Source organism: Lithobates pipiens, unplaced genomic scaffold (assembly GCF_037356315.1).
Source record: "Lithobates pipiens isolate NorthernLeopardFrog02 unplaced genomic scaffold, aLitPip1_a1.2 Scaffold_28, whole genome shotgun sequence".
NCBI classification, from domain to species: domain Eukaryota; kingdom Metazoa; phylum Chordata; class Amphibia; order Anura; family Ranidae; genus Lithobates; species Lithobates pipiens.
Window position 1 is genome coordinate 180689749 of NW_027507789.1, and position 17754 is coordinate 180707502.

General features: G+C 44.0%; 1 protein-coding gene across 1 annotated transcript in view; it reads right to left on the minus strand.

Annotated features, from left to right (window-relative positions):
• Positions 1 to 1886: 1886 nt before the first annotated feature.
• The window catches only part of LSM12 (LSM12 homolog), a 32284-nt gene continuing 16416 nt past the window's right edge, over positions 1887 to 17754 (minus strand). The window contains exons 2-5 of the mRNA XM_077460029.1: positions 16534 to 16667; positions 12188 to 12297; positions 5011 to 5137; positions 1887 to 2620 (exon numbers count right to left, since the gene is read on the minus strand). Of these exons, the coding sequence (XP_077316155.1) occupies positions 2528 to 2620; positions 5011 to 5137; positions 12188 to 12297; positions 16534 to 16667 (464 nt within the window). The 3' untranslated portion in view covers positions 1887 to 2527. The remainder of the gene's footprint in view (positions 2621 to 5010; positions 5138 to 12187; positions 12298 to 16533; positions 16668 to 17754) is intronic.

Here is a 17754-nt window from a genome sequence, read left to right on the forward strand (position 1 = left end):
CCATCTGCAACCAGTCTAGCGCCCGATGTACTCGGGCCAGTTCAACACAGTAAAAAATACCATCTCTCTCCCAGTGGAAGAGGTCCCAGGCAGACATTCGAGGAAGAATCTCACAAGCTCCTCACACCTAAAGGCCTCGCAATGCTTAAAGATTAATCGGCAAAATGGTTTCTACGGCACCCATGCTCAAGTTGTCTCTGTGGAGGGTACGCCCTTTTCAGACAGGGTTTCTTCATCAATGGAATTCGGGGGACGACAATCAGTCCATTCACACAACTTCAGTGATGAGGAAGAGCCTCTTCTGGAGCCTACAGCACAGAAATCTGCTCACCTGCCACTCCAACAAGGGCCACAACCACTGCCAGCAGTGCTGGTTGGAGATCCCGTTGCAGGTCAGAACTTGCTCAAGGCAAGCGGGATGCCTGTCTTCGGAACCCGGGCTCGAATATATTAGAATTACAGGCAGCCTGGTGTGCCGTCCAATTCTTCAGTCATATCCTGAAAGGGGAGTCAGAGAAGCAAGAGAGAAGCAAGAGAGAAGCAAGAGAGAAGCAAGAGAGAAGCAAGAGAGAAGCAAGAGAGAAGCAAGAGAGAAGCAAGAGAGAAGCAAGAGAGAAGCAAGAGAGAAGCAAGAGAGAAGCAAGAGAGAAGCAAGAGAGAAGCATGAGAGAAGCATGAGAGAAGCAAGAGCCAAGCCAGTATCCAGCCCTTAATCCCATAGAAAAATATGTGGAAGGAGCTGAAAGGTTGAGTCACTGAACATCAGCCTCGCAAACCTTAATGACTTTAGAGAGGAACTGCAAAGGAGTCTGACAAAATCCCTCCTGAGATGTGTGAAAAGCTGGAGGCCAACTACAAGAAACATCTGATCTCCCACTGCCAACAAGGGTTTTTCCCAAATTGCGAAAGGGATCAAATACTTATTTCACTCATTAAAATGCAAATCAATTCATATCTGTTTTTAAATTAGTTTTTCTGGATATTTGTTATTCTGTCTCTCGTTATTAAAATAAATCTACCATTGAAATGATAGACTGATCATTTTTCAGTGGGCAAACATACAAAATCAGCAGGGGATCAAATACTCTATAATTACCTATGTCATGTTGCTCCCATTGCTTTGTTCCAGCACTGTAAGGCATTAAAAAAAAAAAAAAAAAAAAAAGTGCAAATACCACCTTTCTAAAAGTCAGTATTTGCATAGGTCTTTGTATGCCGCTTCCATAGCCTGCAAAATAGAATGGGGGAATTGCCACATGTGCCTCAAACCCACAGGTACTACATTTTGTCAGGGTCTCAAACCAATATTGGTCGTGTAGTAATGGGTAGAGACAGGAACCAAGACATCTTTGAGAGCCATCTGCAACGCTTGAGAGTTAGCTCTTGAATAGATGTGATAATGCAGCATGCTGTCAGAGGCATTCAGCTAGCACTTGGTCAGTGTGAAATGCCTTGAAACATTTGAATTTCTGCACATGTTCATACGACTTGCAGTTAATTTCCCAAGTTGCATCAGCTACTTTTGTATACACTTTCAGGCTGGGTTCACACATGTGCAGTGCGAACTGAAGCTCTGTTTTCGCAGCTAATTGACAAAAGTAGTTCAGCATTTCACATCAGTTTTTGATCAGGACCAGGATTGCACTCCCATAGAAGATAGTGGGCTTGCATGTCGCACTGCAATGGCCAGAAAATGCACTTTTTTGGCAATGCACCAGCCTCATTCAAATGAACGTATTTTAAAAGGTCATGCAAATTGGATGCAGTGTAAGCCACATCCAATTCACATAGGTGTGAACCCAGCCTCATACAAGTCAATGGAAAAAAAAATATATAGAAATTTATAGTAGCACAAGTACTCAATAAAAATAAACCTTACAGAAACATTTACTTTTGTTTTTCGGTTTTATTTTTTTGTTTTTTGTTTTTTTTTTTAGTTTATTTTTTGTTTTTTGTTTGTTTTTTTCAAGTTTGTTTTTGTTCCTTTTTACAGGCAATTTTATAACCTATTCCCAGTCAGAGGGTGACATGCCACGCACCACCCTGTCCCACTGCCTGAGAAAGGGTTGGCAATTTCCTCCAACAGGAGAGAGAAGAGAAACAAAAAACTTACACAAAAAAAAAAAAAAAAAAAAAAAAGACATAAAAAAAGGAAAGGGGGAGAAAAACTCTGCTGAGGAAGAAATGCAATGCCAGGAAAAATCTGGAATTGGAGCCGGACAGGAGAAAAAAAAAAAAAAAAAAGAAAAAAAAAAAAAATCATTGGAGCCCAAGGGATCTTCTATCGCTCAGGATCCCCTCAACCCCTTCCATACATAACCATTTACACACAATGGCTGATGTAAGAAAGGGTTGAGAGAGACTAGTCCGAAAAATAAAAGCTACCCATTCCCAAGACAGCCCCCTGCTTGCCCCATCCCTGTGTTATCAACCCCTTCCCATCTTCAGCTCTTCTCAGGGACCCCCCAAACACAGCAGGGTGAAGAGCAGGCAGCTCAAGGGCAGCGAGGCTGATGTAGTTGAGGGCTCAGGAGGACGTACTGGTCTCTTTCTGTGACAGCTGGATTGGGTTTCGTTGCACACCTTTCTGATTTTCCAAATCTCTAAAGTGTTTGTCAACCTAGAAAAAGAAAACCAAGTTAAGTTGTATAGCAGATGTATGCATAAGCATTCACTTTTTTGTAATTTTTTTTTTATTTATTTAAGGTTGTGCAAGAGGTCTATTGGAGAAGTTCCATTGCTGTTGCAGCAGATTAATATTTCAACATGTACACCAAGCCAACACATTTCAGGGGAACAGACTTCCCCCTACTGCAGTGCTGTTGCTGTGTACTACTTGGATCAAGATTTCTGAATGGTAGGGCGCCGGCTTTGGCAATGGTGACTGCTGTCTATACAACTAGAGCTAGCAGCCTGCTATTCAGGAACCTTACTCCAACATAACCACTCGTATGTTGGAGTACTCTACATAGTATGCAGCAATAGCCCTGAAGGGTGTTTTTTTCTGTGCAGTAAAAAAGTATTTGATTGTCTAATCACCCGATTTCCTGTCCTGTACAATTAAGGCAATGAATTTAAAATGGCTGTAAGCCTCAGACATGATATATATAACAAAGCATATCCTTCTAGAGTACATCTCTTTAAGGGCACTAAATGTACGTTTTTGCCTTGTTCCTCTGCTATGGAGCATGATTCACTTGACATCATTTTTCTCTTGGTGTCAGAAAGACATGACAGAAGAGGGAACCTCAGCTCCGTCCATGTGCTGTGTGAAGGCAGGTGATGTCTTCCCTCCAATGAGCCCTCTACACCAAGCTTTGCAAAGAGACTTCAGCTCTGCCCCTTTTTTTTCTAAACTGTCAGATAAGCTTTAAATGGGATGAAAAGTCCGTTTTTTTTTATCTTCATGCATGAAGCTACAAAGCCTTGTGTGTAGCAGCCCCACCAATGCTTTCCTAAGCCCAACCGCTATCAAGCACTGTTGCATGAGACACTTGGCTGCCTGGGACTCCCCTCATTGGCTGAGGCAGCAGCACAACACCATTGACTCCTGTTGCTGTCAAAGTCAGACAGCCAATCAGGATAGAAAGGGGGCAGGGGTCGGGCTGCAGCTTCGTATCTTAACCACTTTCAGACCAGACCATTTTGCTGGCTTAAGACCAGACCACTTTTTGCGATTCGGCACTACGTCGCTTTAACTGACAATTGCCCGGTCATGCGACGTGGCTCACAAACAAAATTGACGTCTTTTTCCCCACACAAAAATGGAGCTTTTCAGTGGTATTTGATCACCCCTGCAGTTTTTATTTTTTGCGCTATAAACAAAAATAGAGGGACAATTTTGAAAAAAAATAAAAAGCATTGTTTACTTTTTGTTATAAATATCCCCCAAAAATATATATTTACTAGTAATGGTGACGATCAGCGATTTTTATTGCGACTGCGACATTATGGTGAACACAGCGGACATTTTTGGGACCATTGTCATTTATACAGCAATCAGTGCTATACAAATGCACAGATTCCTGTGTAAATGACATTGGCAGTGAAGGGGTTAACCAGGGGGTGGCAGTGTAGGGGTTAAGTGTTCCTAGGGGTGTATTACTAACTATGGGGGGCTAGGCTTTGTTAGTGAACACTGATCTCTGCTCCAATCACATGGAGCAGAGATCAGTGTCACTTGTTACTAGGCAGAACAGGGAGATGCTGTTTACATCGGCATCTCCCCATGAGACGATCGCGGGTATCCACACGGCGATCGAGTCTGCGGGACCCGCGACCAGACTCACGGGGGTCCCGACTGGCACGCAAGCGCGGCACCGCCGGCATGCATGCGATGGCAGGGCGGCATATAGAAATGGACGTACCTGTACACCAATATGCCTGCCCGTGCCATTCTGCCGAAGTACATGGGCGTGCGCCGGTCAGGAAGTGGTTAATTAGCACCGAGCTGCAACTCTGGTGCCTCCACAGCAAGGGAACTCAACAGGAGGGAGGGGCCAGGAGTGCCGAAGGACTCGGAGAGGATCCAGGCTGCTCTTTGCAAATCCACTGTACAGAAGGGGGAAAAAAAAAAATAGAACTCCCCCCCCCCTTTTTAAAAACAGACTTTAAATATTCAACACCATGAATGGCGATAAAGATGACAAGACTGTAGATAAAGTACAATTTATGTAGGAGGATTTGTCTCATCTGTGTGCATCACCTGAGGTCAGTCACTTTACCAGGTATATGGAAGGGTATACAACCCCTTTAAATGTAGTAATCTACAATTGCACATTTCTCCAATTGTGTGAGAATTTCCTACTACATGGTACTTACAACAGACAATTTTTGTTGACAGACCGCTAGCCTTAGCCGTGCGACCGTACCTTTAAACCTTTCAGGAAGCCTGGTCTTAACCAAGTGAAAAACACTAAAAGCACAGCTGAACGCTATTCACATTAGCAGTTATATACTATGTACAATTCAAAGCAAACCCGAAAGATTAGGCATGAAACATGTACTTACTATTTTGCGAACATGACTTAGAGCGCTACCCTCTTTTCCTTTGCAATTTTCCACCTGGTATGGGGGAGAGATGACTACCTCCTCCATAACTATTATATTTTTTTCTTGCCATTTACAGTCCTTTATCCTGTAGAGAAAGCAGAAAAAAAAGCCATTGGGCTTATATTAGTAAATAGCAATTGAATCAACATGTACAGCTTGAGTACCAGTAGCATATGGAAAGGCTATTCAAGGTATTTTGCCGCCTCAAACAGCAGGGGCTTCCTGGTTGCCTATTAATGAGTAGCGAAATATACAAATTCATATAACAAACTGCCAGGGTGGGGTATTGGGCAAATGGGCTTCTAAGCAATAAGGTAAAAGCTTCAATTATGTTAGGTAATGAGTGAAGGCTCAGCTGTTTAAACTACATATTCGTTAGGCTTCATGTACACGGGACGTTTCTCAACCTCTCCTAAACGCTGGAACATCACAGCCAGTAATCCACATTTAAAAACGTGTTTAGCAACGTTTACAAACCCAGTTTACATTCAGGAGAGTTTACTAAAGATAACCGCAGGAGACCCTACCAAATTATAAGAAAGCACTAAAAACAGGTATTTAATTAAACTTTCAGCAATTCTGTGAACATTGTGAGTAGTAGCCGAGAAAGCACTGTGCTTGTAGCTAGCCATTTTTTGGTTTGTCAATATGGATCCCATGATGAGCATGTGTGAGGAAATGCTCCTGATGTTGCTTTTGCTGAGGCTCCAAAGACATAGAAAACTGTGTGAGAGTTGCTACTGGACACATCCATTGATGGCTCAATGCATGTCCACAGGATACTCTAATATGTATTCTTAGCTGCGTAATTACCCAGAGAATGTATTGTACAGCATAATTGGCTGATGAGGGGAACATCAAGCTTGCATACAGCGATAATTGATTGTGTGGAATTTGTGTGTTTAACATTTTCAAGGCTCAAAAGTAATAAAATGTTTCCCCTTTAAAAACACTACTAGACAAAAAGCCCACCTAAACGCGGATAGCCGCATTTAGCATGCCTCTTAAAAATATTTTTTTGGGTTCCAAAAAAGCCTCTAAACACGCAACTGCCTAACTAAAAGCGACCCGGTGTACATGTACTGATAAGATAACAGGAGAGTTCAGGAGCAGTTGAAAAAAAAATGCCCAATTGCTCCTAAATGTCTGTTTACCAGCAGTGTACAAAGGCCAAAGAAGATCACATTTTTTATTCATGTAAAGCAGGGGTGCCCAACCTTTCGAAAAGCCAGGGCCACTTAAGCGACTTGGTAACCAGTCGCAGGCCACAATGAGCGTAGCAGGTGGATGGCATATCTGTGTCCACGCTGCATTTGGAGAGCAGACACGGACGCAGCCCACCATACTTTTTAGCGGATCGTATTGCAGGTAGAACACAAGTTGGTTTATGTCTGCCACTACTTAGTCTGACATTCCAAACAATTGGACCCTCCATTCACCACTGACTGACTGTGTGAAAGGGGTCCAAGGCTGCTTTCACACTGATGCGTTGAGGTTTACCCTCACCACGTGTGCAACGCAGTGTACCTTCGGTTTTCCTGCAGTTTGCAATAGACTTCTATTATATAGGTTTGGTGCACTTTCAGAAAGCGAAAAACTCGCAGGTAATAAAAGTCTATGGCTCAGTGTAGGTAACCCGCAGGTAAATTGCTCTGCACCTGCAGATCAGTTTGAAAGCAGCCCAGTAAGATATGCCATAATATACATACACACAGTGATTTTAGTAATAAACTGACCTTTAATAACAGTATTCTTTCTATTCTATCCCAGAGCAGGAGGTCGCGGGCCACATCAGAGAGCTCCGCGGGCCACGTGTGGCCCCCGGGCCACTGGTTGGGCACCCCTGATGTAAAGGATACAAGTACTTTTTAAATAAGGGAGCCAAGGAGGAGGTGGAATCCTTATGGAGTAGAGCTCCAAAGGGATGAAGCTGAGGAGAAAATACTGGGAGTATGCTACAGGCCACCTAACCTGAGGGAGGAGGGGGCAACGGACCTCTCACAATTTGAATTAGCAGCAAGGAAGGAAGTGTTATAATGGGGGATTTTAATTATCCAGACAGACGGGGCGGAGGGCACCACGCATTCATCTAAGGCTTGCCAGTCCCTAAAGGTCTTGCAGGACAAATTTCATGGGTCAGATGGTAGACACACCAACTAGAAGCAAAGTGATACTAGATCTACTGATTACCAACGATACAGGCCTGATCACGGATGTGGAAAAAATGGGGGAAATTTAGGAAACAGCGCTCACAGGTCGATTTGTTTCAGTATAAAATTACACAAATAGGAAACAAAGGGAATATACAAAGACTGAATTCCAAAAGCCAACTTCCCTAAACTAGGAACCTTGCTAGAAGATAGAAATTGGGATAAAATCTTAACAACAAAGAACACAGGAGAGATGTGTTTGCTTTAAGAGCATATTAAATAAGTTCAGTCAGTTCATCCGATTGGGAAATAAACTTAAAAGAGCAAACAAATGTCCTGGATGCCTCAACTCCAAAGTAAAAATGCATTCAAAAGCAAAGGAGAAGGCCGTCAAAGAAAAATACAAGGCTGAGGGATCAGCAGCATTCAGACTTTACAAAGAACGCAACAAGATATGCAAGGCTGGGTTCACACTGCAGCGGTTTATGAGAACGGATGTGATTCGCACCGCACTGCAAATCCCATCCGATCTCTGTGCAATGCGAGTTCAGCCATACAGACAGTATGGCTGAATTCGTATCGCACATGGCCCAAACTCGCACAGGACCCTTTTTTTGGTCCGCAGCAGAACCGGATCGAATGGGTGTTCACACCATGCGATCCGATTCCTGTCCGAGTTTGCAGATCGCACTGCGATATGCGAACTGATCTGGGGGTGTCATTAACGTTTCACTGACACTCCCAGCAGTTCGCATAGGGCAGTGTGAACTGCCGCCGGGAGTTATGAGATGCGGGAACCCGCAGCGGATTCGCGGCGTTCCCGCATCGCTGCAATGTGAACCCAGGGCAGCCAAGAGAATAGATAGATATCTATATCTACATCAGTGATTGGCACCATAAAGAATGGGTTAGGACATCTGGTTACAAGGACGGTGAGATGGCAAAGGTATTGAATTTATTCCTCAGCCTTTACAAGGCAATTGGGGGGGATGTGCATCAGTAACCAAAACTGCAGTGTTTATCCTCATGACATCACAGGAAGCACCCTCATGGCTAACAGGACAGACTTAGAAAGAGACCTAGGAAACGTAACATAAATCATCGGGATCAGATGGCTTGCACCCAAGGGTAATTTGGGAACTCCGTCAAGTAATTGCCAGACCATTGTTCACAATTTTTACTGACAGTCTACTGACTGGAATGGTACCAGGTGATTGGAGAAAAGCCAATGTAGCACCAATATTTTAAAAAGGGCAAAAATACATACCTGGGAATTACAGACCATTTAGCCTTCAATAATAAATATGCAAGCTCTTGGAGGAGATAAGGGACCATTATACAGGATTTTAGTAATGAAAGCTATTAGCAGTAATCAGCATGGATTCATGAAGAATCGTTCTTGCCAAACCAATCTATTAACCTTCTATGAGGTGAGCTGCCATGTAGATAAGGAAGGCCCGTAGACATGGTGTGTCCGGATTTTGCAAAAGCATTTGACAGTTCCCCATAAACGTTTACTGTACAAAGTAAGGTCCATTGGACCATAGGGCGAGTACATGGAATGAAAACTGGCTACAAGGGCGAGTTCAGAGGGTGGAGATAAATGGGGCATAGTTGGAAAGGTCAGGGGAGGGAAGTGGGGTACCCCAGGGTTCAGTGCTGGGACTAATGTTATTTAATTTGTTCATAAACAACCTGGAGGATGGGGTAAACAGAACAATCTCTGTATTTGTGGATGATTCTAAGCCAAGCATGGCAATAACTTCTCCGCAGGATGTGGAAACCTTGCAAGAAGATCTAAACAAATGAATAGGGTCGGCACCTACATGGCAAATGAAGTTTAATGTGGAAAAATGTAAAATAATGCATTTAGGTGGCAAAAATATAAATGCAATCTACTCACTAGGGGGAGAACCTCTGGGGAATCTAGGATGGAAAGGGACCTGCAATGCCAAGCCACTGCTAACAAAGCAAGCAGAATATTTGCATGCATTAAAAAAAGGGGGATTAACGCCAAAGATAAAAAGTGATAAATCCCCCATACTATAAGACTCTGGTCCGGCCTCACTTGAGTATGCTGTCCAGTTCTGGGTACCATTCCTCAGGAAGGATGTACTGGAAATTGAGAGAGTACAGAGAAGGACAACAAAGCTAATAGAAAAAGGGACCGGAGGATATTAGTTAGAAAGGTTGCGAGCAGTGACCCTATTCTCTCTGGAGGAGAGACGCTTGAGAGGGGATACAATTTCAATTTACCAATACCATACTGGTGACCCAATAGGGATAAAACTTTTGTGGAAGGGAGTTTAATAAGACACGTGGCCACTCAAAAGAAAGAGGGTTTAACCTTAATCTGCATAGAGGGTTCTTTAGTGCAGGAGCGACAAGGATGTGGAATTTCCTTCCACAGGCAGTGGGTTCAGCGGGGAGCATCAATAGTGTCAAAAAATATTAGATAAGCACCTGAACGACCGCAAAATACAGGGATATACAATACTGACATAATCACACATAGGTTGGACTTGTGTCTTTTTTCCAACCTCCCCTATTATGTAACTATATGTAATAAAAACTATAAACCCCTGCTACCTACAGTAACTATACATTGAACTTTTGTAAAGCACTAACTCACATTAAGGCTGGGATCACACTGCTGCTGGATGTGGCTCGCAGCAGGGATCCGGTGCGTCCCTGAATGCCCTGAAAGAGTCACATACACAGGACAAGCCGCTCCAGCTCCATAGAGAGCCAGTCACAATCTCCTGTCATGTGAATTGAATACAAGGAAACCCACACTAGTGTGAACCCAGCCTGAAGAGCTTTTCAATAAAGTGTTAAACCCAGGCCCCTTCATTAACTACATCTGCTCTCCCACAGTACACAGAAATGCAATTTTAGTAAATATAAACTGCTAGACGCCTTCTCATCAACAGTTTATAGTAGTCTTGTGACTTCTATCAGTGCCTGGTTAAAGCTGGTAGGAGTTTGTACGCCAACTGTCCTGTGAGGATGCAGGACCCCTGATCCTCTGCCTGGACAAGTGCTGATCACAGGCACCCTCCCAAGAGAAAAATAAAATATAAAAAGGATTATTTACAGCTTACCTGTAAAATCCTTTTCTTGGAGTACATCATGGGACACAGATCAACAGTAATTACTGTACGAGTTATATGGCACCTTCAGGTGATGGACACTGGCACACCCTAGACAGGAAGATCAATTCCCCCATATAACCCCTCCTCTTACTGAGAGTACGTTAGTTTTGTAGCAAAGCAATACATGTGTAACCAAAGAGGGGAGGGACCTGTGTCCCGTGATTTACTCCAAGAAAAGGATTTTACAGGTAAGCTGTTCTATATTTTCTTTATCGTACATCCCGGGACAGAGCCACAGTAATTACCGAATGGTATGTTTTCAGAGCAATGCCACCGGAGGGGACACAAACAAAAAGTAGGGTACAAATCAGACCTGAGGACCTATACTGCTGCCTGCAGTACACTGCGCCCAAAGGCGATATCCTCATGCCTTCTTACAGCCACCTGATAGAATCTGGTGAATGTATGGACTGAAGACCAAGTTGCAGCCTTGCAGATATCAGCCATGGAGGCTTGGTGATATACTGCCCATGAAACACTAACAGCCCTGGCAGAGTGCGCTTTGATTTGAAAAGGTGGAACTATCCTATTCAAACCATAGGCTTTAATAATTACTTGCCAAATCTATTTGGCAATAGTAGATGGAAGCTGCCTGTCCTTCCCTAGGACCTTCAGGAAACAAACAAAACATCTGTTTTGCGAACTTGAGCAGGCGCCTTCCCCCCTTAATGCAGAGGTTTCACAGCGAGTATAACAAGCATGCTTCACTGTATATATACACACACTCATTTTACTGTTGTGGGTTTAGCAACACTTTCAGAAGGAAACATGCCATTACTGGACTTTCCCTTTTAAAATGCTAGTTGCCTGGCTGTCACACTGATCCAGTAACTCATGGTTTGAGTCCCTGACCTAAAATAAGTATAACAATGAAGCTATGCGGATTCTCAGACCTATTTTGCTACAGGTGAGTGACTCAAGTACAGAAGGCAGGCACAGCAAGACAAATGGCATTTCAGAAGGAAGCCTGTCAAGGCAACTGATCAAACCTATATGAGCTCCTTGGACAACTTCCTGCAAAGCCATGGACATAAGGAGTTGGCCCTCTACCCTTTTCTGAACAACCTTCTTTGGGGGAGGTAGTGTGGAAATCTGCATCCAATATATCTGTGGGGTCACAATCGATGCTGGATAAAAAGACCTGGCTCACAATTGACATCCCAAGTGTGCAATAAGTTTGAGGTCAAGGCTCTGTCATTAGAGTTTCTTCACACCAAACCACGTCTTTATAGCGCCATATTTGTGCATAGAGACATAAAAATGGCCTTCCCAAACTGCTGTCACAAGGTTTGTTTCCACATATTTTTGGCCATAAAGTATTTCTCTCAAGACAAAAACTTACTTTGGGCTGAATTTTCCCTTCTGCACATTTAACACATTGAGGATCAGTTGGTCCCATCTCCCCTTAGCGTGTTCTATCCTTATGGATGTACTTACTGATTATTAGCCATCATTCACAGTACCAGATGGATCCAACTACAGGTCCACATACAATCTACGTCATGTAAAAATTCTGTTACACACTTGCACTCTTTAAAAGGGCAGTACTGCCAGAGGGCAGGAGTAAAGTGGTACCCACATGTATTGCAAAAACCATCTATAATGTGCGTCTGCAGAACCCCTAGAAAAAAGTATCGGACTGGAAAACCTGGCACTTTCCTGCAGGAGGCTGAATACTACAACTGCCAAACTACCATGAGGCAGGGCAGTAACTCAGATACCAAGCAAAGATGTCATGGATCACCTAACTAAACTCCTTTTCTTTGGTTACCATATTATTTGGTCTTATGGGTTATCAAGCGGTATAGGAATATTATTGGTGATACTTACGTCTTATGAATGGTTTGGAATAACTGCTGTCCATCCACAGAAACTCCAGCACTGATGGCATAAGCCTGGCTCATTTTCTCTTCCTTCTCCAATCGAGCTCTGCTTGCCAACTGCAACAAGAGGAACAATTTATAGAAGGCAAATCAGTAATCTGTCTAATGCACATTATATTTTGCAATGCTAAATAGATAACCCTAGTACCAGATTTATGACTTTCCACAAATTTCAAAGTCATCATTCCCCCTACATGTTGCTCTCTACACCTCACCAGCATGTTTAAAACTACATCAAACCCAGACATAGCAGGGAATATCTTTGCACAGATTACATCTTGCCTCCTTCTGTGGATCCCAAAAACATTGTTCTGCAGTATTCTTACTCACCCTGATCCTTCCAAACTGCTCAGAGACTAGTAGCTTTGTAGACTATCCATACCCCTGCACTGTCATTTTGATATCAACCATCTGCTGACCTGCCCTGAAAGCTCACATGGAACTAAACAGCAGTTCTACAAGACAAAAATATAATTCTAATATAACAGTTGTATTAATTCTGTGATGGGATTTGTGGTCAATGGATTTTGGTTACGGTCTTAAAGCGGGAGTCCGCGTTTTTTTTTTAAAAGCCAGCACCTACAAATACTGCAGCTGCTGACTTTTAAAATAGTGGCACTTACCTGTCCAGCGCGCCCGCGATGCCGGCACCCGAAGCCGATCTCTCGATTGTCTCTCGGGTGCTGCCGCCGCCATCTTGGGTATGGGAATCAGGAAGTGAAGCCTTTCGGCTTCATTTCCCGGTTCCCTACTGCGCATGCGCAAGTCGCGCTGCGCAATAAGGATGGACCCGCTGCCTCTGGGATCTGTTTCCCAGCAGGCAGCGGGGGACTTTCGGAAAGGGGCGTAATCCACGCCCCTTTCCGCAGAGAGCCATCCCGGAAGTGGGTGCAGGTACCTGTACTGTACAGGTACCGGCACCCCCCCCCCTGAAAGGTGGCAATTGTGACGCCGGAGGGGGGGGGGGGGGGAACCAATGAGCAGAAGGTCCACTTTAGGGTGGACCTCCGCTTTAATGTGGACCTTCAGTCATTTTCTCAAGAAATCGGTATATACACACACACACCTTTTTAAAGGCGATCTAACCCGATCCCACGCTGAGCTGCGCCTTCGCTGTGGAGATAAGTGCAGGAGAGGCAGCCAACAACGCAAGCCCCATAGTAAGTCTATGGGCAACATCACTTCCCAGCCGTTGTCAGCTGTGTCCTCTGCAGAGCTTCCACCGCTGGAGACCGGACCAGCTTAAAAAAATAAATAAAAAAAGTGTACGCAGAGAGATTTCTTCTTTACAGCGCTAGATAGATGTTAGATTGTGGATGTCTGGATTTAGAGATTTTAGTGCAAGGGCAGACTTATCCTTTAAAGTAAGGGTGCACCGAATGGGTTTTTTGGTGCCGAAACCGATACCGAAAATTAAAAACACACTAGGCCGAAAACCGAAACAGCACCGATACCGAAACATTTAAAAAAAAAAATTTTTTATACAGGAGATGGTCAGAGACAGAGGAGATGGTACAGGCGGTGTCTCCCAATTGCAGCCAGCCTGTAAAGGGAAGAGAGGAGAGCCACCTCCGCCACCTGTTTGATCACAGCGCCAGGATCATCACAGCTTTCATTTCAGTAGCTGTGTGTTCCCAGCCCGGTTCCCAGCGCCGTCACACACAGCCCCTCCCCCTTGTCCGGGCACTTTAATAGACAGATCACCTGCAGGATTGGACGGATGATCTGTCTGTCTATCAAAGTGCCTGGACAAGGGGGAGGGGCTGTGTGACGGCACGGCCAGGAACACACAGCTACTGAAATGAAAGCTGATCAAACAGGCGGCGGAGGTGGCTCTCCTGCGCTATAAGACACCCCCATGATGGGCGGCACCAGGGGTGGGGGGCGGAGCACCCCCACCCAGGCCACGTCCCATTTCGGCTCCATTATCGGCCGTTTTTCTCTTTCGGCAAATTGCCAAAAAGGGCATTTTCAGCCGATATGTTTCGGTGGCCGAAATTTCAGTGCATCCCTACTTTAAAGCTGCCCTTTTGCTAGCAGGCAGAAGGCAAACCACACCCTGTAAATAAATTGGAGGAATACAATTTTTTCTAGTGTGCAGTGCTACAGTACATGTTCATGCATTATAAACTACCCATGCTGATGCCACGATACTTCTGGGTATATTGAATGGCATGTCCTATACTATAGTCCACCCTGTGGACCACTAATTTACATTAATGAAGGAGGGGTCATTTATGGAACCACACAGTGGTGGACACACCAACCACCACAGGCAGACAGGATCAGCCATCATATGCCTGCATGAGAGTAAAGACCACCACCACCCAACAAAACATAAGCATTCCTTCCCAAGGTGGCTTTGAGTGCAACACCTGCAGAACAGCAACAGGCTCACTTTAAATCAAAGCGTTATTTACTTTAATTTGTTTTTAGTACCCCCCCAATAAGAATTCAAAGAACCCATCATAAGGTCACTGGGAGTGTGCTTCCTGAACATGGTGCCATGTTTATAAAACTCTCTACTAGTCACAAATAGCTTCCAGGCACATTAAAGGCAGCGAGTTGAACCATCCATTTTCTTTAGTAAGCCTGTCAGCCATGCTGCAGAGGACCACTGCCCTTCCAAACTTTCCTGTTGGAACAGGTATAGATCTGACTCAGCAGGGGGTGTCAAGACTTCTGCAGAGGCCACTGCTTGCACTTTTTATTTTGGCGGCAGCTGGTTTCTAAAGGTTTTAACCATCTTTTGCTTTGATGCACCTGGAAGGTAATTTAAACTAAAAGTTCAATTGGGTTTTAGAAAACAAAAGTTATTCAGATACCGCTCCTGCATAGTTCAGCTTTTTTCAGTGACTAAGGCACACAGTTTGATTGTGAACAATTGCAATGACCCACCTCATGTTAGAAAAGACTGCAAACCTGTGGAGGACAATACTCTACATCAGTGGTCTCCAAAATGACCCGCATGTCTTTTATATGGTCCTTGGGGAATTATTCCACCTACTGACACCATAAATGGGTACTATTCTTACTAATAGGGCACTATTCTTCCAAATAGGATAAAAAACACATGGGGTAAGAAGGTGCAAGGGACCAATCACTGTAAAGTCTCTTTAAAAAGAGAAAAGCAAGGATAGACTAAAAGTCCAAAGTAAAATATGGTATAGTAATGTTTAAATGGGAATGCACCATCGGCAGCAGCAATCTTGAGGAGAAGCACAGCTCTCTAGAACAGTGTTTCTCAACTCCAGTCCTCAAGGCACCCCAACAGGTCATGTTTTCAGGATTTCCCTCAGATGCAACGGCTGTGGTAATTACTAAGGAAGTGAAACAGATCAGGATTTCCATTATTTTGCACAGGTGATTTGATCCGTTTCACTTCCTTAGTAATTACCACAGCCGTTTTATCTGAGGGAAATCCTGAAAACATGACCTGTTGGGGCGCCTTGAGGACTGGAGTTGAGAAACACTGCTCTAGAAGATGCAATGTAAAAAGGAGAGAAAGTGCACCAGACTAAGTGCAATATATATGGAAAAGCATTTATTTGAATAAAAGCATACAGCCAAGTGGCTACTAACAAAGGTAGGTAATAATCAGGCATGTAGGAGAATTAATCCACGTCACAGGCAGGTCCACAGAGATGGAGGTGGTATAATGCTGACAAGCCAAGGAGGGGGGCAGTGATGAAGTCCTCAGCGGCAATATAGAATTCACCGCCTTGCTATGATGGCAATGGTGTGGCTTCTCTTACAGCATCCGGACGGCCGAATAGCCGAAACCGGAAGTGCGCCTCCATCCATGCTGAGGCGCACTTCCAGTTTCGGCTATTCGACCGTCCGGACGCTGTAAGAGAAGCCACACCATTGCCATCATAGCAAGGCAGTGAATTCTATATCACCGCTGAGGACTTTTCATCACTGCCCTCCTTCTTGGCTTGCCAGCATTATACCACCTCCGCATCTCCGTGGACCTGGCTGTGACGTGGATTAATTCTACTTACCTACATGCCTGATTATTACCTACCTTTATGAGTAGCCACTTGGCTGTATGCTTTTATTCAAATAAATGCTTTTCCATATATACTGCACTTATTCTGGCGCACACTCTCTCCTTTTTACATTATTCTTCCAATTAAAGCCAATGATCGGGCACTGGTGCCAGGGCATTTCCCACTAGCCTGAACACCCTAAAGTCTGAAGGACAGCAAGTTTGCCCCTTTGCTTAAAAAGTGTGGAGACCCCTGCACTCTCTCATACCACAAAACAGATACGACATGAACATCCACCTACCTTGCCGATGTTGAGGGAAGCTAGAGGGGGAGGAGTCTGCGTGCGATCGTTCAGCACTTCTACATCTGATACATACTGCAGGTTAAGCAGAAGGATGTCAGCGTGGTTGGGTTTTCCACTAGTTGAGGGACACTCTGTATATCAGGGAGGTTAAGGAAATAACTGCAGACACAAAATCGAATTCTACATTCACAATTAGTATTAACTTCACCGAAGAAATGTGATATCTGTACCAACATGTCAGCAATATAAAAACATACAACAAAAACGGTATACAAAGAACATCAGCCTCTACCTGATGACCTCAAGATTGTCCTTCAAGTGAGAGGCCACCAAATCAGCAACTTCTTTAAAAAGCTTCTTTTACTTCAATCAAAAAAAAATAATAAAATCCTCTGAATCAAAAACCATCCCCTTCTACCCACCCAAAAACAAAAAAAAAAACAAAAAAAAAAAAAACAAACACAGGGCAGATGCAGAATAGCAATATTACAGGACAAGGGTAACACTACTAGAAAATGTATTTAACTACTTGCATTAATTTGGCAATATAAAAAGTCATTTTTACAATATAGGACAGCATAAAATAAAAAAAAATAACAAAAATAATAAAAAAAGGTTTTGGCAGAGAATATGAATCATCAGGAAATGAACGCAAAATAAACCTCAGGCCCTGAGAATGGAAGTGACTCAGTATCAGGTCACACTAAATGTACTTCAGTGGAAGGACTACGTAGAATTACCCAACATTAACCATTACTCCTCACATCATAGTGCTACAAGTAGCAAAAACAGAAATCCAACACCCCGTTAGTGCCCGTTCACACAGGGGCGACGCGACTTGCAGCGCGACTCACAGACGCGACCTGCACACGACTTCAGCGGCGACTTGCAAAATGACTTCTGTATAGAAGTCAATGCAAGTCGCCTGAAGTCGCCTCAAAAATAGTACAGGAACCTTTTTCTAAGTCGGAGCGACTTGAGTCGCTCCTATTAGAACGGTTCCATAGTACAGAATAGAGCGCGACTTGTCAGGCGGCTAAGTCGCCTGACAAGTCGCGGTAGTGTGAACGGGCACTTACCGGCACCGCTCTCCAACAAACCTCCATCCCACACACAAACTATCAGAACCCCAAACTACAATTTACAAAAGACGGGAGCCACTTACCGCATATAACCCTTCAATCTGATGTAAACGCTGCAAAGCACAAGCAATTTCTT